This window comes from Oncorhynchus keta, chromosome 5 (genome assembly GCF_023373465.1).
Source record: "Oncorhynchus keta strain PuntledgeMale-10-30-2019 chromosome 5, Oket_V2, whole genome shotgun sequence".
Taxonomy (NCBI): domain Eukaryota; kingdom Metazoa; phylum Chordata; class Actinopteri; order Salmoniformes; family Salmonidae; genus Oncorhynchus; species Oncorhynchus keta.
The window spans coordinates 38,234,888-38,260,593 of NC_068425.1; the positions used below are offsets into that span (position 1 = coordinate 38,234,888).

Genomic DNA, 25,706 nt, shown 5'->3' on the forward strand with positions numbered 1-25,706 from the left:
TGTTAAGTGATGAGTGGGTTGTTTCTGGCTGTTAAGCCATGAGGAGGATAACTCCCTCTGGCTGATGAGGAGTTAAGCCATAACTGAGTGGGCTGTTTCTTAAGCCATGAGGAGGAGCCATATCTCCCTCTGGGTGATGTTAAGAGGAGGAAGTGATGAGTGGGTTGTTTCTTGCCATGCTGAGGAGAGGGTGATCCCTCTGGCTGGAAGTGATGAGTGGGTTGTTTCTTGCCTCTGGCTGAGGAGAGGGTGATGAGACTCCCTCTGGCTGGAGGAAGTGATGCACTGTGGGTTGTTTTTCACAGACAGGCAGGCAGACGCTCCTTAAGGTGAATGGAGGTGTTGTGTTCATGTTACTGTGGATGAGTGGGTTGTTTCTGGCCCTGCTGAGGAGAGGGTGATGAGATGAGGAAGTGATGAGTGGGTTGTTTCTTGCCATGAGGAGGAGAGGGTGATGAGAGGAGGAAGTGGTGAGTGGGTTGTTTCTGGCCATGAGGAGGAGAGGGTGATGAGAGGATGAAGTGATGAGTGGAGGGGCTTGCTTGTCAGTCAGGTGTCTCTGTGTGTGTTCAGGTCTCAGGTGTCTCTGTGTGTGTGTTCAGGTCTCAGGTGTCTCTGTGTGTGTTCAGGTTCAGGTCTCAGGTGTCTCTGTGTGTGTGTTCAGGTCTCAGGTGTCTGTGTGTGCAGGTTCAGGTCTCAGGTGTCTCTGTGTGTGTGTTCAGGTTCAGGTCTCAGGTGTCTGTGTGTGCAGGTTCAGGTCTCAGGTGTCTCTGTGTGTGTGTTCAGGTTCAGGTCTCAGGTGTCTCTGTGTGTGTGTTCAGGTCTCAGGTGTCTCTGTGTGTGTGTTCAGGTCTCAGGTGTCTCTGTGTGTGTGTTCAGGTTCAGGTCTCAGGTGTCTCTGTGTGTGTGTTCAGGTCTCAGGTGTCTCTGTGTGTGTGGGCAGGTTCAGGTCTCAGGTGTCTCTGTGTGTGTGTTCAGGTTCAGGTCTCAGGTGTCTCTGTGTGTGTGTTCAGGTCTCAGGTGTCTCTGTGTGTGTGGGCAGGTTCAGGTCTCAGGTGTCTTTGTGTGTGCAGGTTCAGGTCTCAGGTGTCTGTGTGTGCAGGTTCAGGTCTCAGGTGTCTGTGTGTGCAGGTTCAGGTCTCAGGTGTCTGTGTGTGCAGGTTCAGGTCTCAGGTGTCTCTGTGTGTGTGTTCAGGTTCAGGTCTCAGGTGTCTCTGTGTGTGTGTTCAGGTCTCAGGTGTCTCTGTATGTGTGGGCAGGTTCAGGTCTCAGGTGTCTCTGTGTGTGTGTTCAGGTTCAGGTCTCAGGTGTCTCTGTGTGTGTGTTCAGGTCTCAGGTGTCTCTGTGTGTGTGGGCAGGTTCAGGTCTCAGGTGTCTCTGTGTGTGTGTTCAGGTTCAGGTCTCAGGTGTCTCTGTGTGTGTGTTCAGGTCTCAGGTGTCTCTGTGTGTGTGTGCAGGTTCAGGTCTCAGGTGTCTGTGTGTGCAGGTTCAGGTCTCAGGTGTCTGTGTGTGGGCAGGTTCAGGTCTCAGGTGTCTGTGTGGGCAGGTTCAGGTCTCAGGTGTCTGTATGTGCAGGTTCAGGTCTCAGGTGTCTGTGTGTGCAGGTTCAGGTCTCAGGTGTCTGTGTGTGCAGGTTCAGGTCTCAGGTGTCTGTGTGTGCAGGTTCAGGTGTCTTTGTGTGGGCAGGTTCAGGTCTCAGGTGTCTGTGTGCGCAGGTTCAGGTCTCAGGTGTCTGTGTGTGGGCAGGTTCAGGTCTCAGGTGTCTGTGTGTGCAGGTTCAGGTCTCAGGTGTACCTCTTAGCTGTGCATGACTCCACACCTGTCCTGCCTGTGTCTGCAGAGAAGTTGACGTTCATTTACGCACCCTGCCCCTCCCTCCCTCCATGGACATGTCTGGCCCTGTGCCTCTGCAGTGTCAGTTTTAACCCCCCCCCCACACACACACACACACACACACCAGCCTCCCGCTCCCTGCAGCCAGCCGTGCCAAGTTTCGCCTGGCGTGGTTGGTTTCGGTGGCTGTTTGGTACCGAGGCTCAGGCAAGCTCAGTCCTGCTCCAGATTCATAAAAGCCTCTTGACATTTTTACTCTACTTTAGTGTGGCATTTACATACACACACACACACACACACACACACACACACACACACACACACACACACACACACACACACACACACACACACACACACACACACACACACACACACACACACACATACATGCATGAACTCTCCTCCTCAGATGAGACTCTCTCGTTCTTTCTTTCCGTCCTCCAGTCCAGATGGACTGTTGCCTCACTGAAACCACAGTGGTTAGTCAGGGTTAGGGTCCAGGGACAGAGAGAACAGAGTTAGTCGGGGTTAGGGTCCAGGGACAGAGAGAACAGAGTTAGTCAGGGTTAGGGTCCAGGGACAGAGAGAACAGAGTTAGTCAGGGTTAGGGTCCAGGGACAGAGAGAACAGAGTTAGTCAGGGTTAGGGTCCAGGGACAGAGAGAACAGAGTTAGTCAGGGTTAGTGTCCAGAGACGGAGAGAACAGAGTTAGTCAGGGTTAGGGTCCAGGGACAGAGAGAACAGAGTTAGTCAGGGTTAGTGTCCAGGGACAGAGAGAACAGAGTTAGTCAGGTTAGGGTCCAGGGACAGAGAGAACAGAGTTAGTCAGGGTTAGTGTCCAGAGACGGAGAGAACAGAGTTAGTCAGGGTTAGGGTCCAGGGACAGAGAGAACAGAGTTAGTCAGGGTTAGTGTCCAGAGACGGAGAGAACAGAGTTAGTCAGGGTTAGGGTCCAGGGACAGAGAGAACAGAGTTAGTCAGGGTTAGTGTCCAGGGACAGAGAGAACAGAGTTAGTCAGGGTTAGTGTCCAGGGACAGAGAGAACAGAGTTAGTCAGGGTTAGTGTCCAGGGACAGAGAGAACAGAGTTAGTCAGGGTTAGTGTCCAGGGACAGAGAGAACAGAGTTAGTCAGGTTAGGGTTAGTGTCCAGGGACAGAGAACAGAGTTAGTCAGGGTTAGGATCCAGGGACAGAGAGAACAGAGTTAGTCAGGTTAGGGTCCCCGGAGTCGAGGGGCCCCGGAGTTGGCGACTGCAGGAGGGGGCCCCGGAGTCATATTTAATCATACATTCCTTCAGGTTGTTGTTGTTGGCACAATGTCAACTTGTTGAATTTTGGTTCTCAGCCCAGATTAGGTTGTTTTTCTCCAGTCGGTCGACCAAGAAACTGGCTAACACTTTACTTGAGTGGTAGTTTATTAGTTCAGACTTTTATCAACAACCACAAGGTCAAACTTGGGTGATCTGTTTTGTTCAAGGGTTCATGTCTGATCTTAGCAATGACTTCACTGTGGGTCAACACCCAATGCAAAGGCATAAAGGTAATACATACATTCACCTGCCTGCCTGTGTATCAGTGTGTTTATCTGTCCATCTATTTGTGTCTCTCTCTGTCTGTCTCCGTCTCTCTTCTCTCCGTCTCTCTCTGTCTCTCTGTGTCTCTGTCTCTCTCTCTTTTTCTCTCTCTTTTTTCAGTGCTCTGGTGATCACTGCTGTGTTCGACCGAAACGTCAACTGTCGTAGAGCTGCATCAGTGAGTGACCACTCTGTCTGTCTCTCTCTCTCTGTCTCTCTGTGTTTCAGTCTCTCTCTCTCTCTCTCTCTCTCTCTCTCTCTCTCTCTCTCTCTCTCTCTCTCTCTCTCTCTGTCTCTCTCTGTTTCAATCTCTCTCTGTCTCTCTCTGTTTCAATCTCTCTCTGTCTCTCTCTGTTTCAATCTCTCTCTGTCTCTCTCTGTTTCAATCTCTCTCTGTCTCTCTCTGTTTCAATCTCTCTCTGTCTCTCTCTGTTTCAATCTCTCTCTGTCTCTCTCTGTTTCAATCTCTCTCTGTCTCTCTCTGTTTCAGTCTCTCTCTGTCTCTCTGTTTCAGTCTCTCTCTGTCTCTCTGTTTCAGTCTCTCTCTCTGTCTCTCTCTGTCTCTCTCTGTCTCTCTCTGTCTCTCTCTGTCTCTCTCTGTTTCAGTCTTTCTCTGTCTTTCTCTGTCTCTCTCTGTCTCTCTCTGTTTCAATCTCTCTCTGTCTGTCTCTGTCTGTCTGTCTCTGTCTCTGTCTGTCTCTGTCTCTGTCTGTCTCTGTCTCTCTCTGTTTCAGTCTCTCTCTGTCTCTCTCTGTTTCAGTCTCTCTCTGTCTCTGTCTCTCTCTGTCTCTCTCTGTTTCAGTCTCTCTCTCTCTCTGTCTCTCTCTGTCTCTCTCTGTTTCAGTCTGTCTCTGTCTCTCCGTTTCAGTCTCTCTCTCGTACACATATCAAACCATGTATCAAGGTTGAGAAATTACCTTTTTAATTCAATAAATCCAGGGAATTAATTGAAATTCAATTTACATGTTAAAAAAATCATCATAGAAAATAATGGTCCATTTTTTTATTCCTGAATGTAATTTTAATTAACTTTCTGGATTGACCCTGTCATTTATATCAGATCTCACTACTGACTATTATCTAACTACTGTCTCTTAGACCCTGTCATTTATATCAGATCTGACTACTATTATCTAACTACTGTCTCTTAGACCCTGTCATTTATATCAGATCTCACTACTGACTATTATCTAACTACTGTCTCTTAGACCCTGTCATTTATATCAGATCTGACTACTGACTATTATCTAACTACTGTCTCTTAGTCCCTGTCATTTATATCAGATCTCACTACTGACTATTATCTAACTACTGTCTCTTAGACCCTGTCATTTATATCAGATCTGACTACTATTATCTAACTACTGTCTCTTAGACCCTGTCATTTATATCAGATCTCACTACTATTATCTAACTACTGTCTATTAGACCCTGTCATTTATATCAGATCTGACTACTGACTATTATCTAACTACTGTCTCTTAGTCCCTGTCATTTATATCAGGTCTCACTACTGACTATTATCTAACTACTGTCTCTTAGTCCCTGTCATTTATATCAGATCTGACTACTGACTATTATCTAACTACTGTCTCTCAGTCCCTGTCATTTATATCAGATCTCACTACTGACTATTATCTAACTACTGTCTCTTAGACCCTGTCATTTATATCAGATCTGACTACTGACTATTATCTAACTACTGTCTCTTAGTCCCTGTCATTTATATCAGATCTGACTACTGACTATTATCTAACTACTGTCTCTTAGTCCCTGTCATTTATATCAGATCTCACTACTGACTATTATCTAACTACTGTCTCTTAGTCCCTGTCATTTATATCAGATCTGACTACTGACTATTATCTAACTACTGTCTCTTAGTCCCTGTCATTTATATCAGATCTGACTACTGACTATTATCTAACTACTGTCTCTTAGACCCTGTCATTTATATCAGATCTCACTACTGACTATTATCTAACTACTGTCTCTTAGACCCTGTCATTTATATCAGATCTGACTACTATTATCTAACTACTGTCTCTTAGACCCTGTCATTTATATCAGATCTCACTACTGACTATTATCTAACTACTGTCTCTTAGACCCTGTCATTTATATCAGATCTCACTACTGACTATTATCTAACTACTGTCTCTTAGACCCTGTCATTTATATCAGATCTCACTACTATTATCTAACTACTGTCTCTTAGACCCTGTCATTTATATCAGATCTCACTACTGACTATTATCTAACTACTGTCTCTTAGTCCCTGTCATTTATATCAGATCTCACTACTATTATCTAACTACTGTCTCTTAGTCCCTGTCATTTATATCAGATCTGACTACTGACTATCTAACTACTTCTAAACTGTGTATTCTTCTGTTTCTCTCCCAGGCTGCCTTCCAGGAGAATGTGGGAAGACAGGTTTGTGAACCCAGTTACCAAAACCATAGGTTATTAGTTATTACATGACTAATGCTATGATACACAGTACATTAGGGTTTTAATGATCACCTTCCATCCAGGTGTTACAGTAACCTGCCCTGACTGTCACTAAAGTCCTTTTAACAGATCAACAACTGTCTGTAATGATCACCTACCATCCAGGTGTTACTGACTGTCACTAAAGTCCTTTAAACAGATCAACAACTGTCTGTAATGATCACCTACCATCCAGGTGTTACTGACTGTCACTAAAGTCCTTTAAACAGATCATCAACTGTCTGTAATGATCACCTACCATCCAGGTGTTACTGACTGTCACTAAAGTCCTTTAAACAGATCAACAACTGTCTGTAATGATCACCTACCATCCAGGTGTTACTGACTGTCACTAAAGTCCTTTAAACAGATCAACAACTGTCTGTAATGATCACCGACCATCCAGGTGTTACACTGTCACTAACGTCCTTTAAACTGATCAACAACTGTCTGTAATGATCACCTACCATCCAGGTGTAACTGACTGTCACTAAAGTCCTTTAAACAGATCAACAACTGTCTAATGATCACCTACCATCCAGGTGTTACTGACTGTCACTAAAGTCCTTTAAACAGATCAACAACTGTCTGTAATGATCACCTACCATCCAGGTGTTACTGACTGTCACTAAAGTCCTTTAAACAGATCAACAACTGTCTAATGATCACCTACCATCCAGGTGTAACTGACTGTCACTAAAGTCCTTTAAACAGATCAACAACTGTCTGTAATGATCACCTACCATCCAGGTGTAACTGACTGTCACTAAAGTCCTTTAAACAGATCAACAACTGTCTGTAATGATCACCTACCATCCAGGTGTAACTGACTGTCACTAAAGTCCTTTAAACAGATCAACAACTGTCTGTAATGATCACCTACCATCCAGGTGTAACTGACTGTCACTAAAGTCCTTTAAACAGATCAACAACTGTCTGTAATGATCACCTACCATCCAGGTGTAACTGACTGTCACTAAAGTCCTTTAAACAGATCAACAACTGTCTGTAATGATCACCTACCATCCAGGTGTAACTGACTGTCACTAAAGTCCTTTAAACAGATCAACAACTGTCTGTAATGATCACCTACCATCCAGGTGTTACTGACTGTCACTAAAGTCCTTTAAACAGATCAACAACTGTCTGTAATGATCACCTACCATCCAGGTGTAACTGACTGTCACTAAAGTCCTTTAAACAGATCAACAACTGTCTGTAATGATCACCTACCATCCAGGTGTTACTGACTGTCACTAAAGTCCTTTAAACAGATCAACAACTGTCTAATGATCACCTACCATCCAGGTGTAACTGACTGTCACTAAAGTCCTTTAAACAGATCAACAACTGTCTGTAATGATCACCTACCATCCAGGTGTAACTGACTGTCACTAAAGTCCTTTAAACAGATCAACAACTGTCTGTAATGATCACCTACCATCCAGGTGTAACTGACTGTCACTAAAGTCCTTTAAACAGATCAACAACTGTCTGTAATGATCACCTACCATCCAGGTGTAACTGACTGTCACTAAAGTCCTTTAAACAGATCAACAACTGTCTGTAATGATCACCTACCATCCAGGTGTAACTGACTGTCACTAAAGTCCTTTAAACAGATCAACAACTGTCTGTAATGATCACCTACCATCCAGGTGTTACTGACTGTCACTAAAGTCCTTTAAACAGATCAACAACTGTCTGTAATGATCACCTACCATCCAGGTGTTACTGACTGTCACTAAAGTCCTTTAAACAGATCAACAACTGTCTGTAATGATCACCTACCATCCAGGTGTTACTGACTGTCACTAAAGTCCTTTAAACTGATCAACAACTGTCTGTAATGATCACCTACCATCCAGGTGTTACTGACTGTCACTAAAGTCCTTTAAACTGATCAACAACTGTCTGTAATGATCACCTACCATCCAGGTGTTACTGACTGTCACTAAAGTCCTTTAAACAGATCAACAACTGTCTGTAATGATCACCTACCATCCAGGTGTTACTGACTGTCACTAAAGTCCTTTAAACAGATCAACAACTGTCTGTAATGATCACCTACCATCCAGGTGTTACTGACTGTCACTAAAGTCCTTTAAACAGATCAACAACTGTCTGTAATGATCACCTACCATCCAGGTGTTACTGACTGTCACTATAGTCCTTTAAACAGATCAACTGTCTGTAATGATCACCTACCATCCAGGTGTAACTGACTGTCACTAAAGTCCTTTAAACAGATCATCAACTGTCTGTATTGATCACCTACCATCCAGGTGTAACTGACTGTCACTAAAGTCCTTTAAACAGATCAACAACTGTCTGTAATGATCACCTACCATCCAGGTGTTACTGACTGTCACTAAAGTCCTTTAAACAGATCAACAACTGTCTGTAATGATCACCTACCATCCAGGTGTTACTGACTGTCACTAAAGTCCTTTAAACAGATCAACAACTGTCTGTAATGATCACCTACCATCCAGGTGTAACTGACTGTCACTAAAGTCCTTTAAACAGATCAACAACTGTCTGTAATGATCACCTACCATCCAGGTGTTACTGACTGTCACTAAAGTCCTTTAAACAGATCAACAACTGTCTGTATTGATCACCTACCATCCAGGTGTAACTGACTGTCACTAAAGTCCTTTAAACAGATCATCAACTGTCTGTAATGATCACCTACCATCCAGGTGTTACTGACTGTCACTAAAGTCCTTTAAACGGATCAACAACTGTCTGTAATGATCACCTACCATCCAGGTGTAACTGACTGTCACTAAAGTCCTTTAAACAGATCATCAACTGTCTGTAATGATCACCTACCATCCAGGTGTTACTGACTGTCACTAAAGTCCTTTAAACAGATCAACAACTGTCTGTAATGATCACCTACCATCCAGGTGTAACTGACTGTCACTAAAGTCCTTTAAACAGATCAACAACTGTCTGTAATGATCACCTACCATCCAGGTGTTACTGACTGTCACTAAAGTCCTTTAAACAGATCAACAACTGTCTGTAATGATCACCTACCATCCAGGTGTTACTGACTGTCACTATAGTCCTTTAAACAGATCATCAACTGTCTGTAATGATCACCTACCATCCAGGTGTTACTGACTGTCACTAAAGTCCTTTAAACAGATCAACAACTGACTGTAATGATCACCTACCATCCAGGTGTTACTGACTGTCACTAAAGTCCTTTAAACAGATCAACAATTGTCTGTAATGATCACCTACCATCCAGGTGTTACTGACTGTCACTAAAGTCCTTTAAACAGATCAACAACTGTCTGTAATGATCACCTACCATCCAGGTGTTACTGACTGTCACTATAGTCCTTTAAACAGATCATCAACTGTCTGTAATGATCACCTACCATCCAGGTGTTACTGACTGTCACTAAAGTCCTTTAAACAGATCAACAACTGTCTGTAATGATCACCTACCATCCAGGTGTTACTGACTGTCACTAAAGTCCTTTAAACAGATCAACAACTGTCTGTAATGATCACCTACCATCCAGGTGTAACTGACTGTCATTAACGTCCTTTAAACAGATCAACAACTGTCTGTAATGATCACCTACCATCCAGGTGTTACTGACTGTCACTAAAGTCCTTTTAACAGATCAACAACTGTCTGTAATGATCACCTACCATCCAGGTGTTACTGACTGTCACTAAAGTCCTTTAAACAGATCATCAACTGTCTGTAATGATCACCTACCATCCAGGTGTTACTGACTGTCACTAAAGTCCTTTAAACAGATCAACAACTGTCTGTAATGATCACCTACCATCCAGGTGTAACTGACTGTCACTAAAGTCCTTTAAACAGATCAACAACTGTCTGTAATGATCACCTACCATCCAGGTGTAACTGACTGTCACTAACGTCCTTTAAACAGATCAACAACTGTCTGTAATGATCACCTACCATCCAGGTATAACTGACTGTCACTAAAGTCCTTTAAACAGATCAACAACTGTCTGTAATGATCACCTACCATCCAGGTGTTACTGCCTGTCACTAAAGTCCTTTAAACAGATCATCAACTGTCTGTAATGATCACCTACCATCCAGGTGTTACTGACTGTCACTAACGTCCTTTAAACAGATCAACAACTGTCTGTAATGATCACCTACCATCCAGGTATAACTGACTGTCACTAAAGTCCTTTAAACAGATCAACAACTGTCTGTAATGATCACCTACCATCCAGGTGTTACTGACTGTCACTAAAGTCCTTTAAACAGATCAACAACTGTCTGTAATGATCACCTACCATCCAGGTGTTACTGACTGTCACTAAAGTCCTTTAAACAGATCATCAACTGTCTGTAATGATCACCTACCATCCAGGTGTAACTGACTGTCACTAAAGTCCTTTAAACAGATCAACAACTGTCTGTAATGATCACCTACCATCCAGGTGTTACTGACTGTCACTAAAGTCCTTTAAACAGATCATCAACTGTCTGTAATGATCACCTACCATCCAGGTGTTACTGCCTGTCACTAAAGTCCTTTAAACAGATCAACAACTGTCTGTAATGATCACCTACCATCCAGGTGTAACTGACTGTCACTAAAGTCCTTTTAACAGATCAACAACTGGCAGAAAACTCAATTCTGTGCTGATCAAGAAATGTCAACACTGACTTGGCCACAGGCAGATTAATATGCTTTGTGTGCAGCCAGCACTTGCCAAGCTTGGCGTCAGATCTAGGGACTAGTTATCGACATGTAATTACCATTGAGATTTCATATTATTCAACTGTTCATGTCATTCATTGTGACTCATTTAAAAATATATATATTTAACCTTTATTTAACCAGGAAGGGCTCATTTGAGATTAAAATGTCTTTTTCAAGAGCGCCCTGGCCAAGATAGGCAGCACCAAGTCATTACAAAATAAATTACAGACAGACAACATGAAAAACTGCAAGTAATCTAGTAAAAACCATTGAATTCACAAAAGTATAAAACAGCAAATTAAAAACCCCCGTATCTCTACCTGCACATGTTCATCTGGTCATGTATCACTCCAGTGTTAATCTGATCAATTGTAATGATTCACTCCTATGGCCTATTTATTACCTACCTCCTCATGCCTTTTGCACACAATGTATATAGACTTTCTTTTTTCTACTATGTTATCTGACTTGTTTATTGTTTACTCCATGTGTAACTCTGTGTTGTCTGTTCACACTGCTATGCTTTATCTTGGCCAGGTCGCAGTTGTAAATGAGAACTTGTTCTCAACTAGTCTACCTGGTTAAATAAAGGTGTTCTCAACTAGCCTACCTGGTGTTAAATAAAGGTGTTCTCAACTAGCCTACCTGGTTAAATAAAGGTGTTCTCATCTAGCCTACCTGGTTAAATAAAGGTGTTCTCAACTAGCCTACCTGGTTAAATAAAGGTGTTCTCAACTAGCCTACCTGGTGTTAAATAAAGGTGTTCTCAACTAGCCTACCTGGTTAAATAAAGGTGTTCTCAACTAGCCTACCTGGTTAAATAAATGTGTTCTCAACTAGCCTACCTGGTTAAATAAAGCTGTTCTCAACTAGCCTACCTGGTTAAATAAAGGTGTTCTCAACTAGCCTACCTGGTTAAATAAAGGTGTTCTCAACTAGCCTACCTGGTTAAATAAAGGTGTTCTCAACTAGCCTACCTGGTTAAATAAAGGTGTTCTCAACTAGCCTACCTGGTTAAATAAAGGTGTTCTCAACTAGCCTACCTGGTTAGATAAAGGTGTTCTCAACTAGCCTACCTGGTTAAATAAAGGTGTTCTCAACTAGCCTACCTGGTTAAATAAAGGTGTTCTCAACTAGCCTACCTGGTTAAATAAAGGTGTTCTCAACTAGCCTACCTGGTTAAATAAAGGTGTTCTCATCTAGCCTACCTGGTTAAATAAAGGTGTTCTCAACTAGCCTACCTGGTTAAATAAAGGTGTTCTCAACTAGCCTACCTGGTGTTAAATAAAGGTGTTCTCAACTAGCCTACCTGGTGTTAAATAAAGGTGTTCTCAACTAGCCTACCTGGTTAGATAAAGGTGGAATAAAATAAATTAAACATTGACAGGTCAGGGAATCAGCCTCGTTGGTTTACTGATGGACACAGAGGTGTTTTGGTAACCTTGCCTGAGACCTGGAGATTTGTGTTAGCTCCCTGGTCTAATGCATAGGCTTTAGCTCAGCGGGCTAACAGGAGACCTGTGTTGGAACCCCGTCGGTCACACTGAAACCACTGTTCTCTTGGTACATAAAGTAAAAACATAGACGTGATCCCTTGCCTCTCTGTCTCCAGGGCACGTTCCCCTACGGCATCGACATCGTAGTAGCAGCGGACTACTTTGCTGTTGGGAACCTGAACAACTGTTACCTGTCCATCAGGTGAGTTAAAGATACTCTACAGAGGTTTGACCTCTAGGGGAGCTCTTGAGCCAAAATGGACCTCCTTAATAACGAGACACAGTATTATTATTATTAATATTATTATTATATGCCATTTAGCAGACGCTTTTATCCAAACAGTCATGTGTGCATACATTCTACGTATGGGTGGTCCCGGGAATCGAACCCACTACCCTGGCGTTACAAGCGCCATGCTCTACCAACTGAGCTACAGAATATATATTAACCAGGATGAATTACCTGACGCTTGAAAAAAAGTCACTACTGGGAAATGGGGACAATTTCATAATTGTTGACAGACAATTTGTTTGTTTGACATATTGGGGTCTTTCTGTTGTCTGTAAAATGTATTATGCGAGAAATAGTGGTGGAGACGCTTTTATGAGCAAATATACAGTACTTATTCAAAAGTTTGGACACACCCACTCATTCCAGGGTGTGCCAAGAGTGTGCAACGCTGTCATTAAGGCAAAAGGGTGGCTACTTTGTTAAAGAAATCAAAATATATTGTAAATGAGATTCTTCACTTATTTTGGTTACTCATTGGTTCCATATTTTATTTAATAGTTCTTATGTCTTCTCCTATTAATCTACAATATGGAATATATTACGTGGATCTGAGACCACCATCCGCGGGGGAGGGGGTACACAGCCCAACGCGCCCCTCCCCACAATTCCCAACCAACCCCTCTGCGTTACACGTCCTCTATTCAATTTGAATGTGTTGACAGTTGGAGAAATTGCTTGAGCTGCACGACAGAATTCGAAAAAGGTCAACGGTCCAATATTGTAGAACACTGCTGTGGTTACGTGTACACATTTAGGCCATTTCCCTGTGTGTGGGAGGAGTCTACCTGGTGGGAGGAGTCTACATGGTGGGAGGAGTCTACCTGGTGGGAGGAGTCTACCTGGTGGGAGGAGTCTACCTGGTGGGAGGAGTCTACCTGGTGGGAGGAGTCTACCTGGTGGTGGTAGGAGTCTACCTGGTGGTGGTAGGAGTCTACCTGGTGGTGGTAGGAGTCTACCTGGTGGTGGTAGGAGTCTACCTGGTGGTGGTAGGAGTCTACCTGGTGGTGGTAGGAGTCTACCTGGTGGTGGTAGGAGTCTACCTGGTGGTGGTAGGAGTCTACCTGGTGGTGGTAGGAGTCTACCTGGTGGTGGTAGGAGTCTACCTGGTGGTGGTAGGAGTCTACCTGGTGGTGGTAGGAGTCTACCTGGTGGTGGTAGGAGTCTACCTGGTGGTGGTAGGAGTCTACCTGGTGGTGGTAGGAGTCTACCTGGTGGTGGTAGGAGTCTACCTGGTGGTGGTAGGAGTCTACCTGGTGGTGGTAGGAGTCTACCTGGTGGTGGTAGGTGTCTACCTGGTGGTGGTAGGAGTCTACCTGGTGGTAGGAGTCTACCTGGTGGGAGGAGTCTACCTGGTGGGAGGAGTCTACCTGGTGGGAGGAGTCTACCTGGTGGGAGGAGTCTACCTGGTGGTGGTAGGAGTCTACCTGGTGGTGGTGGGAGTCTACCTGGTGGTGGTAGGAGTCTACCTGGTGGTGGTAGGAGTCTACCTGGTGGTGGTAGGAGTCTTCACAGAGGGTTGTGTCTTTAGAAACCATTTCCCTGTGTGTGAGGAGTCTACCTGGTGGTGGGAGTCTACCTGGTGGTGGGTGTCTACCTGGTGGTGGGTGTCTACCTGGTGGTGGGTGTCTACCTGGTGGTGGGTGTCTACCTGGTGGTGGGTGTCTACCTGGTGGTGGGAGTCTACCTGGTGGTGGGAGTCTACCTGGTGGTGGGTGTCTACCTGGTGGTGGGTGTCTACCTGGTGGTGGGTGTCTACCTGGTGGTGGTGGGAGTCTACCTGGTGGTGGTGGGAGTCTACCTGGTGGTGGGAGTCTACCTGGTGGTGGTGGGAGTCTACCTGGTGGTGGTGGGAGTCTACCTGGTGGTGGTGGGAGTCTACCTGGTGGTGGTGGGAGTCTACCTGGTGGTGGGAGTCTACCTGGTGGTGGGTGTCTACCTGGTGGTGGGTGTCTACCTGGTGGTGGGTGTCTACCTGGTGGTGGTGGGAGTCTACCTGGTGGTGGAGTCTACCTGGTGGTGGGAGTCTACCTGGTGGTGGGAGTCTACCTGGTGGTAGGAGTCTACCTGGTGGTGGGAGTCTACCTGGTGGTGGGAGTCTACCTGGTGGTGGGAGTCTACCTGGTGGTGGGAGTCTACCTGGTGGTGGTAGGAGTCTACCTGGTGGTGGTAGGAGTCTACCTGGTGGTGGGAGTCTACCTGGTGGTGGTGGGAGTCTACCTGGTGGTGGTGGGAGTCTACCTGGTGGTGGGAGTCTACCTGGTGGTGGGAGTCTACCTGGTGGTGGGAGTCTACCTGGTGGTGGGTGTCTACCTGGTGGTGGGAGTCTACCTGGTGGTGGGAGTCTACCTGGTGGTGGGAGTCTACCTGGTGGTGGTGGGAGTCTACCTGGTGGTGGTGGGAGTCTACCTGGTGGTGGGAGGAGTCTACCTGGTGGTGGGAGGAGTCTACCTGGTGGTGGGAGGAGTCTACCTGGTGGTGGGAGTCTACCTGGTGGTAGGAGTCTACCTGGTGGTGGTGGGAGTCTACCTGGTGGTGGGAGGAGTCTACCTGGTGGTGGGAGGAGTCTACCTGGTGGTGGGAGTCTACCTGGTGGTAGGAGTCTACCTGGTGGTGGTGGGAGTCTACCTGGTGGTGGGTGTCTACCTGGTGGTGGTGGGTGTCTACCTGGTGGTGGTGGGAGTCTACCTGGTGGTGGGTGTCTACCTGGTGGTGGTGGGAGTCTACCTGGTGGTGGTGGGAGTCTACCTGGTGGTGGGAGTCTACCTGGTGGTGGTGGGAGTCTACCTGGTGGTGGTGGGAGTCTACCTGGTGGTGGTGGGAGTCTACCTGGTGGTGGTAGGAGTCTACCTGGTGGTGGTAGGAGTCTACCTGGTGGTGGTAGGAGTCTACCTGGTGGTGGTAGGAGTCTACCTGGTGGTGGTGGGAGTCTACCTGGTGGTGGTGGGAGTCTACCTGGTGGTGGTGGGAGTCTACCTGGTGGTGGTGGGAGTCTACCTGGTGGTGGTGGGAGTCTACCTGGTGGTAGGAGTCTACCTGGTGGTGGGAGTCTACCTGGTGGTGGTGGGAGTCTACCTGGTGGTGGGAGTCTACCTGGTGGTAGGAGTCTACCTGGTGGTGGTGGGAGTCTACCTGGTGGTGGTGGGAGTCTACCTGGTGGTGGTGGGAGTCTACCTGGTGGTGGTGGGAGTCTACCTGGTGGTGGGAGTCTACCTGGTGGTGGTGGGAGTCTACCTGGTGGTGGTGGGAGTCTACCTGGTGGTGGTGGGAGTCTACCTGGTGGTGGTGGGAGTCTACCTGGTGGTGGTGGGAGTCTACCTGGTGGTGGAGTCTACCTGGTGGTGGTAGGAGTCTACCTGGTGGTGGTGGGAGTCTACCTGGTGGTGGTGGGAGTCTACCTGGTGGTGGTGGGAGTCTACCTGGTGGTGGGAGTCTACCTGGTGGTGGGAGTCTACCTGGTGGTGGTAGGAGTCTACCTGGTGGTGGGAGTCTACCTGGTGGTGGTAGGAGTCTACCTGGTGGTGGTGGGAGTCTACCTGGTGGTGGGAGTCTACCTGGTGGTGGTAGGAGTCTACCTGGTGGTGGTGGGAGTCTACCTGGTGGTGGTGGGAGTCTACCTGGTGGTGGGAGTCTACCTGGTGGTGGGAGTCTACCTGGTGGTGGAGTCTACCTGGTGGTGGGAGTCTACCTGGTGGTGGTGGGAGTCTACCTGGTGGTGGTGGGAGTCTACCTGGTGGTGGTGGGAGTCTACCTGGTGGTGGTGGGAGTCTACTTGGTGGTGGGAGTCTACCTGGTGGTGGGAGTCTACCTGGTGGTGGGTGTCTACCTGGTGGTGGTAGGAGTCTACCTGGTGGTGGGTGTCTACCTGGTGGTGGTGGGAGTCTACCTGGTGGTGGGTGTCTACCTGGTGGTGGGAGTCTACCTGGTGGTGGTGGGAGTCTACCTGGTGGTGGTGGGAGTCTACCTGGTGGTGGTGGGAGTCTACCTGGTGGTGGTGGGAGTCTACCTGGTGGTGGGTGTCTACCTGGTGGTGGGTGTCTACCTGGTGGTGGGTGTCTACCTGGTGGTGGGTGTCTACCTGGTGGTGGGAGTCTACCTGGTGCTGGTAGGAGTCTACCTGGTGGTGGTGGAGTCTACCTGGTGGTGGTGGGTGTCTACCTGGTGGTGGTGGGAGTCTACCTGGTGGTGGTGGGAGTCTACCTGGTGGTGGTGGGAGTCTACCTGGTGGTGGTGGGAGTCTACCTGGTGGTGGTGGGAGTCTACCTGGTGGTGGTGGGAGTCTACCTGGTGGTGGTGGGAGTCTACCTGGTGGTGGTGGGAGTCTACCTGGTGGTGGTAGGAGTCTACCTGGTGGTGGTAGGAGTCTACCTGGTGGTGGTAGGAGTCTACCTGGTGGTGGTAGGAGTCTACCTGGTGGTGGTAGGAGTCTACCTGGTGGTGGTAGGAGTCTACCTGGTGGTGGTAGGAGTCTACCTGGTGGTGGTAGGAGTCTACCTGGTGGTGGTAGGTGTCTACCTGGTGGTGGTAGGTGTCTACCTGGTGGTGGTAGGAGTCTACCTGGTGGTGGTAGGTGTCTACCTGGTGGTGGTAGGTGTCTACCTGGTGGTGGTAGGTGTCTACCTGGTGGTGGTAGGTGTCTACCTGGTGGTGGTAGGTGTCTACCTGGTGGTGGTAGGTGTCTACCTGGTGGTGGTGGGTGTCTACCTGGTGGTGGTGGGAGTCTACCTGGTGGTGGTGGGTGTCTACCTGGTGGTGGTGGGTGTCTACCTGGTGGTGGTGGGAGTCTACCTGGTGGTGGTGGGAGTCTACCTGGTGGTGGTGGGAGTCTACCTGGTGGTAGGAGTCTACCTGGTGGTGGTAGGAGTCTACCTGGTGGTGGTAGGTGTCTACCTGGTGGTGGTAGGTGTCTACCTGGTGGTGGTAGGTGTCTACCTGGTGGTGGTAGGTGTCTACCTGGTGGTAGCAGTATCTTTTATACTACCCAGATCCACAGAACAGAAGCTGTACTATCTTGTCTTAGTCAAATGGCCACTTATATTGTAGAAGTATTGTTTTGTAAAGGAGTGAGCATAGGACATGTCCTTTATGTTGAACCAGGGACGTTTTCTCCTCTCCTCAATGCATCGCTGACGTCTCAGGTATCTGAGCTGTCAAAGCCCTGCCTCTCTGTAGAATGTGACTGTCCCCATTGGTGCCCTGAGGCTGTGTCATTGACTGCATCTGAAATGGCATCCTATTCTCTACCGGCCCTTGTTTAACGTAGTGCACTAGAATGTAATTTCAGACTCCGCCCTGCCTCTCTGTAGAATGTGACTGTCCCCATTGGTGCCCTATTCTCTACCGGCCTTTGTTTAACGTAGTGCACTAGAATGTCATTTCAGACTCAGCCCTGCCTCTCTGTAGAATGTGACTGTCCCCATCCTAATCCTATGAGTGACGTCTCTACCGCCACCTAGACTGTCAGAGGAAACATTCCTCCCACATCAGAGAGTAAAACCTGTTAAAGAATGTAGCCTCGGGGAGAGACCCACTACACTTCTGACTGCAGAAGCAGATTACTGTTGAGGCCCAAGATGTTGTTGAGGAAGTAAACAATCTGACAATATGTTCTGTAGGCTGACGCTGAATGTTGTTGAGGAAGTAAACAATATGTGCTGTAGGCTGACGCTGAATGTTGTTGAGGAAGTAAACAATATGTTCTGTAGGCTGACGCTGAATGTTGTTGAGGAAGTAAACAATATGTTCTGTAGGCTGACGCTGAATGTTGTTGAGGAAGTAAACAATCTGACAATATGTTCTGTAGGCTGACGCTGAATGTTGTTGAGGAAGTAAACAATATGTTCTGTAGGCTGACGCTGAATGTTGTTGAGGAAGTAAACAATCTGACAATATGTTCTGTAGGCTGACGCTGAATGTTGTTGAGGAAGGAGCCTTCAAATAGGAAAGTACTGTAATTAGTTAGTCCGGTACTGTAGTTAGCTGGGTCCAGTACTGTAGTTAGCTGGTTCCGGTACTGTATAGCTGGTTCCGGTACTGTAGTTAGCTGGTTCGGTACTGTAGTTAGCTGGTTCGGTACTGTAGTTAGCTGGGTCCGGTACTGTAGTTAGCTGGGTCCAGTACTGTAGTTAGCTGGTTCCGGTACTGTAGTTAGCTGGGTCCAGTACTGTAGTTAGCTGGGTCCAGTACTGTAGTTAGCTGGTTCGGTACTGTAGTTAGCTGGGTCGGTACTGTAGTTAGCTGGGTCGGTACTGTAGTTAGCTGGGTCGGTACTGTAGTTAGTTCGTTAGCTGGGTCGGTACTGTAGTTAGTTAGTTAGCTGGGTCCGGTACTGTAGTTAGTTAGTTAGCTGGGTCCGGTACTGTAGTTAGTTAGTTAGCTGGGTCCGGTACTGCAGTTAGCTGGGTCCGGTATAACATTACCTGTATTAGTAGTTGTTATAACATTACCTGTAGTAGTAGTTGTTATAACATTACCTGTAGTAGTAGTTGTTGTTATAACATTACCTGTAGTAGTAGTAGTTATTACAGTACCTGTAGTAGTAGTAGTTATAACAGTACCTGTAGTAGTAGTAGTAGTTATAACAGTACCTGTAGTAGTAGTAGTAGTTATAACAGTACCTGTAGTAGTAGTTATAACAGTACCTGTAGTAGTAGTTATAACATTACCTGTAGTAGTAGTAGTAGTAGTAGTAGTAGTTATAACATTACCTGTAGTAGTAGTAGTAGTTACAACATTACCTGTAGTAGTTATAACATTACCTGTAGTAGTAGTAGTAGTTATAACATTACCTGTAGTAGTAGTAGTAGTTATAACATTACCTGTAGTAGTAGTTATAACATTACCTGTAGTAGTAGTTGTTATAACATTACCTGTAGTAGTAGTAGTAGTAGTAGTAGTAGTAGTTATACCATTACCAGTAGTAGTAGTAGTTATACCATTACCAGTAGTAGTAGTAATTATAACATTACCAGTAGTAGTAGTAGTTATAACATTACCTGTAGTAGTAGTTGTTATAACATTACCTGTAGTAGTAGTTGTTATAACATTACCTGTAGTAGTAGTTGTTATAACATTACCTGTAGTAGTAGTTGTTATAACATTACCTGTAATAGTTGTTAGAACATTACCTGTAATAGTTGTTAGAACATTACCTGTAATAGTTGTTAGAACATTACCTGTAATAGTTGTTAGAACATTACCTGTAATAGTAGTAGTTAGAACATTACCTGTAATAGTAGTAGTTAGAACATTACCTGTAGTAGTAGTAGTAGTAGTAGTAGTTATACCATTACCAGTAGTAGTAGTAGTTATAACATTACCAGTAGTAGTAGTAGTTATAACATTACCAGTAGTAGTAGTAATTATAACATTACCAGTAGTAGTAGTAGTTATAACATTACCTGTAGTTGTTATAACATTACCTGTAGTAGTAGTTGTTATAACATTACCTGTAATAGTTGTTATAACATTACCTGTAATAGTTGTTATAACATTACCTGTAATAGTTGTTATAACATTACCTGTAATAGTTGTTAGAACATTACCTGTAATAGTTGTTAGAACATTACCTGTAATAGTTGTTAGAACATTACCTGTAATAGTTGTTAGAACATTACCTGTAATAGTAGTAGTTAGAACATTACCTGTAATAGTAGTAGTTAGAACATTACCTGTAGTAGTAGTTAGAACATTACCTGTAATAGTAGTAGTAGTTGTAACATTACCTGTAGTAGTAGTAGTAGTAGTAGTTAGAACATTACCTGTAGTAGTAGTTAGAACATTACCTGTAGTAGTAGTTATAACATTACCTGTAGTAATAGTAGTAGTTATAACATTACCTGTAATAGTAGTAGTTATAACATTACCTGTAGTAGTAGTTGTTATAACATTACCTGTAGTAGTAGTAGTAGTTGTTATATAACATTACCTGTAGTAGTTATAACATTACCTGTAGTAGTAGTAGTTATAACATTACCTGTGGTAGTAGTAGTTATAACATTACCTGTAATAGTAGTAGTTATAACATTACCTGTAGTAGTAGTTATAACATTACCTGTAATAGTAGTAGTTATAACATTACCTGTAGTAATAAAATAGTAATAACCTCTTACCCTGTTCTCTTCAGTGTTTACATCGCCAGTTTCCCAGAATACACCAGGCCCATGATCGACCACTTGGTAGCCATGAAGATCAACCACTGGGACGGGTAAGGGCCTTTCCTGTCCTCATCCATGTCCTTTTTCAATGGAATAGTCCCAGTAGCTAAACCAATGGAATAGTCCCAGAAGCTAAACCAATGGAATAGGCCCAGTAGCTAAACCAATGAAATAGGCCCAGTAGCTAAACCAATGAAATAGGCCCAGAAGCTAAACCAATGGAATAGGCCCAGAAGCTAAACCAATGGAATAGGCCCAGAAGCTAAACCAATGGAATAGGCCCAGAAGCTAAACCAATGGAATAGGCCCAGAAGCTAAACCAATGGAATAGGCCCAGAAGCTAAACCAATGGAATAGTCCCAGAAGCTAAACCAATGGAATAGGCCCAGAAGCTAAACCAATGGAATAGGCCCAGTAGCTAAACCAATGGAATAGGCCCAGAAGCTAAACCAATGGAATAGGCCCAGTAGCTAAACCAATGGAATAGGCCCAGAAGCTAAACCAATGGAATAGGCCCAGAAGCTAAACCAATGAAATAGTCCCAGAAGCAAAAACAAATGAAATAGTCCCAGAAGCTAAACCAATGAAATAGTCCCAGAAGCTAAATCAATGGAATAGTCCCAGAAGCTAAACCAATGGAATAGTCCCAGAAGCTAAACCAAGCACACCTCAAGTTAGTATTTGTCGTATGTGTTTGGAATAGGCCCAGAAGCCAAACCAATGGAATAGGCCCAGAAAATAGTCCCAGAAGCTAAACCAATGGAATAGTCCCAGAAAATAGTCCCAGAAGCTAAACCAATGGAATAGTCCCAGAAGCTAAACCAATGGAATAGGCCCAGAAAATAGTCCCAGAAACTAAACCAATGGAATAGTCCCAGAAGCTAAACCAATGGAATAGGCCCAGAAAATAGTCCCAGAAGCTAAACCAATGGAATAGTCCCAGAAGCTAAACCAATGGAATAGGCCCAGAAAATAGTCCCAGAAACTAAACCAATGGAATAGGCCCAGAAAATAGTCCCAGAAGCTAAACCAATAGAATAGTCCCAGAAGCTAAACCAATGGAATAGTCCCAGAAGCTAAACAAATGGAACAGTCCCAGAAGCTAAACCAATGGAATAGTCCCAGAAGCTAAACCAATGGAATAGTCCCAGAAGCTAAACCAATGGAATAGTCCCAGAAAATAGTCCCATAAGCTAAACCAATAGAATAGTCCCAGAAGCTAAACCAATGGAATAGTCCCAGAAGCTAAACCAATGGAACAGTCCCAGAAGCTAAACCAATAGAATAGTCCCAGAAGCTAAACCAATAGAATAGTCCCAGAAGCTAAACCAATGGAATAGTCCCAGAAGCTAAACCAATGGAATAGTCCCAGAAGCTAAACCAATGGAATAGTCCCAGAAGCTAAACCAATGGAATAGTCCCAGAAGCTAAACCAATGGAATAGTCCCAGAAGCTAAACCAATGGAATAGTCCCAGAAGCTAAACCAATGGAATAGGCCCAGAAGCTAAACCAATGGAATAGGCCCAGAAGCTAAACCAATGGAATAGGCCCAGAAGCTAAACCAATGGAATAGGCCCAGAAGCTAAACCAATGGAATAGGCCCAGAAGCTAAACCAATGGAATAGGCCCAGAAGCTAAACCAATGGAATAGGCCCAGAAGCTAAACCAATGGAATAGGCCCAGAAGCTAAACCAATGGAATAGTCCCAGAAGCTAAACCAATGGAATAGTCCCAGAAGCTAAACCAATGGAATAGGCCCAGAAGCTAAACCAATGGAATAGTCCCAGAAGCTAAATCAAGCACACCTCAAGTTAGTATTTGTCTTCTGTGTTTGTCCCAAGTCCGTATGCCAGCATGTTGCCATTAAAGCGTTGGTACTGTGTGTAGCCTATTAGAGTAGAAGCCATTGTATGTAATGGAGAAAGTGGAATTCTCCTCTGCATGTGTATCTGTTGTTTTGCAGGGTGATTCGACAGCTGGCGACAAAGGCTTTGCATAATCTGACCCCTCAAGTACCTGATTATATGGCCACAACAGGTGAGCTATGTCATTGGTCCTGTTTCCTACCTGCTGTAACACAACACATTGTCTTACTGTGGAATAGACTGGGTGTGTTCATCTGTAGTCACTGTTCACCTACCTGCTCTAACACAACACATTGTCTTACTGTGGAATAGACTGGGTGTGTTCATCTGTAGTCACTGTTCACTGTTCACCTACCTGCTCTAACACAACACATTGTCTTACTGTGGAATAGACTGGGTGTGTTCATCTGTCACTGTTCACCTACCTCACTGTTCTGTGGAATAGACCTAGTCACTGTTCCCTACCTGCTCTAACACAACACATTGTCTTACTGTGGAATAGACTGGGTGTGTTCATCTGTAGTCACTGTTCACCTACCTGCTCTAACACAACACATTGTCTAACTGTGGAATAGACTGGGTGTGTTCATCTGTAGTCACTGTTCCCTACCTGCTCTAACACAACACATTGTCTTACTGTGGAATAGACTGGGTGTGTTCATCTGTAGTCACTGTTCCCTACCTGCTCTAACACAACACATTGTCTTACTGTGGAATAGACTGGGTGTGTTCATCTGTAGTCACTGTTCCCTACCTGCTCTAACACAACACATTGTCTTACTGTGGAATAGACTGGGTGTGTTCATCTGTAGTCACTGTTCCCTACCTGCTCTAACACAACACATTGTCTTACTGTGGAATAGACTGGGTGTGTTCATCTGTAGTCACTGTTCACCTACCTGCTCTAACACAACACATTGTCTTACTGTGGAATAGACTGGGTGTGTTCATCTGTGGAATCACTGTTCCCTACCTGCTCTAACACAACACATTGTCTTACTGTGGAATAGACTGGGTGTGTTCATCTGTAGTCACTGTTCACCTACCTGCTCTACACAACACATTGTCTTACTGTGGAATAGACTGGGTGTGTTCACAGTCACTGTTTGTCTTACTGTGGAATAGACTGGGTGTGTTCATCTGTAGTCACTGTTCCCTACCTGCTCTAACACAACACATTGTCTTACTGTGGAATAGACTGGGTTTGTTCATCTGTAGTCACTGTTCCCTACCTGCTCTAACACAACACATTGTCTTACTGTGGAATAGACTGGGTGTGTTCATCTGTAGTCACTGTTCACCTACCTGCTCTAACACAACACATTGTCTTACTGTGGAATAGACTGGGTGTGTTCATCTGTCACTGTTCCCTACCTGCTCTAACACAACACATTGTCTAACTGTGGAATAGACTGGGTGTGTTCATCTGTAGTCACTGTTCACCTACCTAACACAACACATTGTCTTACTGTGGAATAGACTGGGTGTGTTCATCTGTAGTCACTGTTCACCTACCTGCTCTAACACAACACATTGTCTTACTGTGGAATAGACTGGGTGTTCATCTGTAGTCACTGTTCATCTGTAACACAACACATTGTCACTGTTCCCTACCTGCTCTAACACAACACATTGTCTTACTGTGGAATAGACTGGGTGTGTTCATCTGTAGTCACTGTTCACCTACCTGCTCTAACACAACACATTGTCTTACTGTGGAATAGACTGGGTGTGTTCATCTGTAGTCACTGTTCCCTACCTGCTCTAACACAACACATTGTCTTACTGTGGAATAGACTGGGTGTGTTCATCTGTAGTCACTGTTCCCTACCTGCTCTAACACAACACATTGTCTTACTGTGGAATAGACTGGGTGTGTTCATCTGTAGTCACTGTTCCCCTACCTGCTCTAACACAACACATTGTCTAACTGTGGAATAGACTGGGTGTGTTCATCTGTAGTCACTGTTCACCTACCTGCTCTAACACAACACATTGTCTTACTGTGGAATAGACTGGGTGTGTTCATCTGTAGTCACTGTTCACCTACCTGCTCTAACACAACACATTGTCTTACTGTGGAATAGACTGGGTGTGTTCATCTGTCACTGTTCCCTACCTGCTTCACCTACCTGCATCTGTAGTCACTACAACACACAACACATTGTCTTACTGTGGAATAGACTGGGTGTGTTCATCTGTAGTCACTGTTCACCTACCTGCTCTAACACAACACATTGTCTTACTGTGGAATAGACTGGGTGTGTTCATCTGTAGTCACTGTTCACCTACCTGCTCTAACACAACACATTGTCTTACTGTGGAATAGACTGGGTGTGTTCATCTGTAGTCACTGTTCACTGTTCCCTACCTGCTCTAACACAACACATTGTCTTACTGTGGAATAGACTGGGTGTGTTCATCTGTAGTCACTGTTCACCTACCTGCTCTAACACAACACATTGTCTTACTGTGGAATAGACTGGGTGTGTTCATCTGTAGTCACTGTTCACCTACCTGCTCTAACACAACACATTGTCTTACTGTGGAATAGACTGGGTGTGTTCATCTGTAGTCACTGTTCACCTACCTGCTCTAACACAACACATTGTCTTACTGTGGAATAGACTGGGTGTGTTCATCTGTAGTCACTGTTCCCTACCTGCTCTAACACAACACATTGTCTTACTGTGGAATAGACTGGGTGTGTTCATCTGTAGTCACTGTTCCCTACCTGCTCTAACACAACACATTGTCTTACTGTGGAATAGACTGGGTGTGTTCATCTGTAGTCACTGTTCTCTGCTCTAACACAACACATTGTCTTACTGTGGAATAGACTGGGTGTGTTCATCTGTAGTCACTGTTCACCTACCTGCTCTAACACAACACATTGTCTTACTGTGGAATAGACTGGGTGTGTTCATCTGTAGTCACTGTTCCCTACCTGCTCTAACACAACACATTGTCTTACTGTGGAATAGACTGGGTGTGTTCATCAGTCACTGTTCCCTACCTGCTCTAACACAACACATTGTCTTACTGTGGAATAGACTGGGTGTGTTCATCTGTAGTCACTGTTCCCTACCTGCTCTAACACAACACATTGTCTTACTGTGGAATAGACTGGGTGTGTTCATCTGTAGTCACTGTTCACCTACCTGCTCTAACACAACACATTGTCTTACTGTGGAATAGACTGGGTGTGTTCATCTGTAGTCACTGTTCCCTACCTGCTCTAACACAACACATTGTCTTACTGTGGAATAGACTGG

The 25,706-nt window shown here is 45.2% G+C and overlaps 1 protein-coding gene across 1 annotated transcript in view; it reads left to right on the forward strand.

Annotated features, from left to right (window-relative positions):
• tbcd (tubulin folding cofactor D) overlaps positions 1 to 25,706 on the forward strand; it is a 227,884-nt gene that overhangs the window by 120,371 nt on the left and 81,807 nt on the right. Inside the window, 4 exon segments of the mRNA XM_052520050.1 lie at positions 5,817 to 5,846; positions 12,237 to 12,322; positions 20,535 to 20,615; positions 22,530 to 22,603. Of these exon segments, the coding sequence (XP_052376010.1) occupies positions 5,817 to 5,846; positions 12,237 to 12,322; positions 20,535 to 20,615; positions 22,530 to 22,603 (271 nt within the window).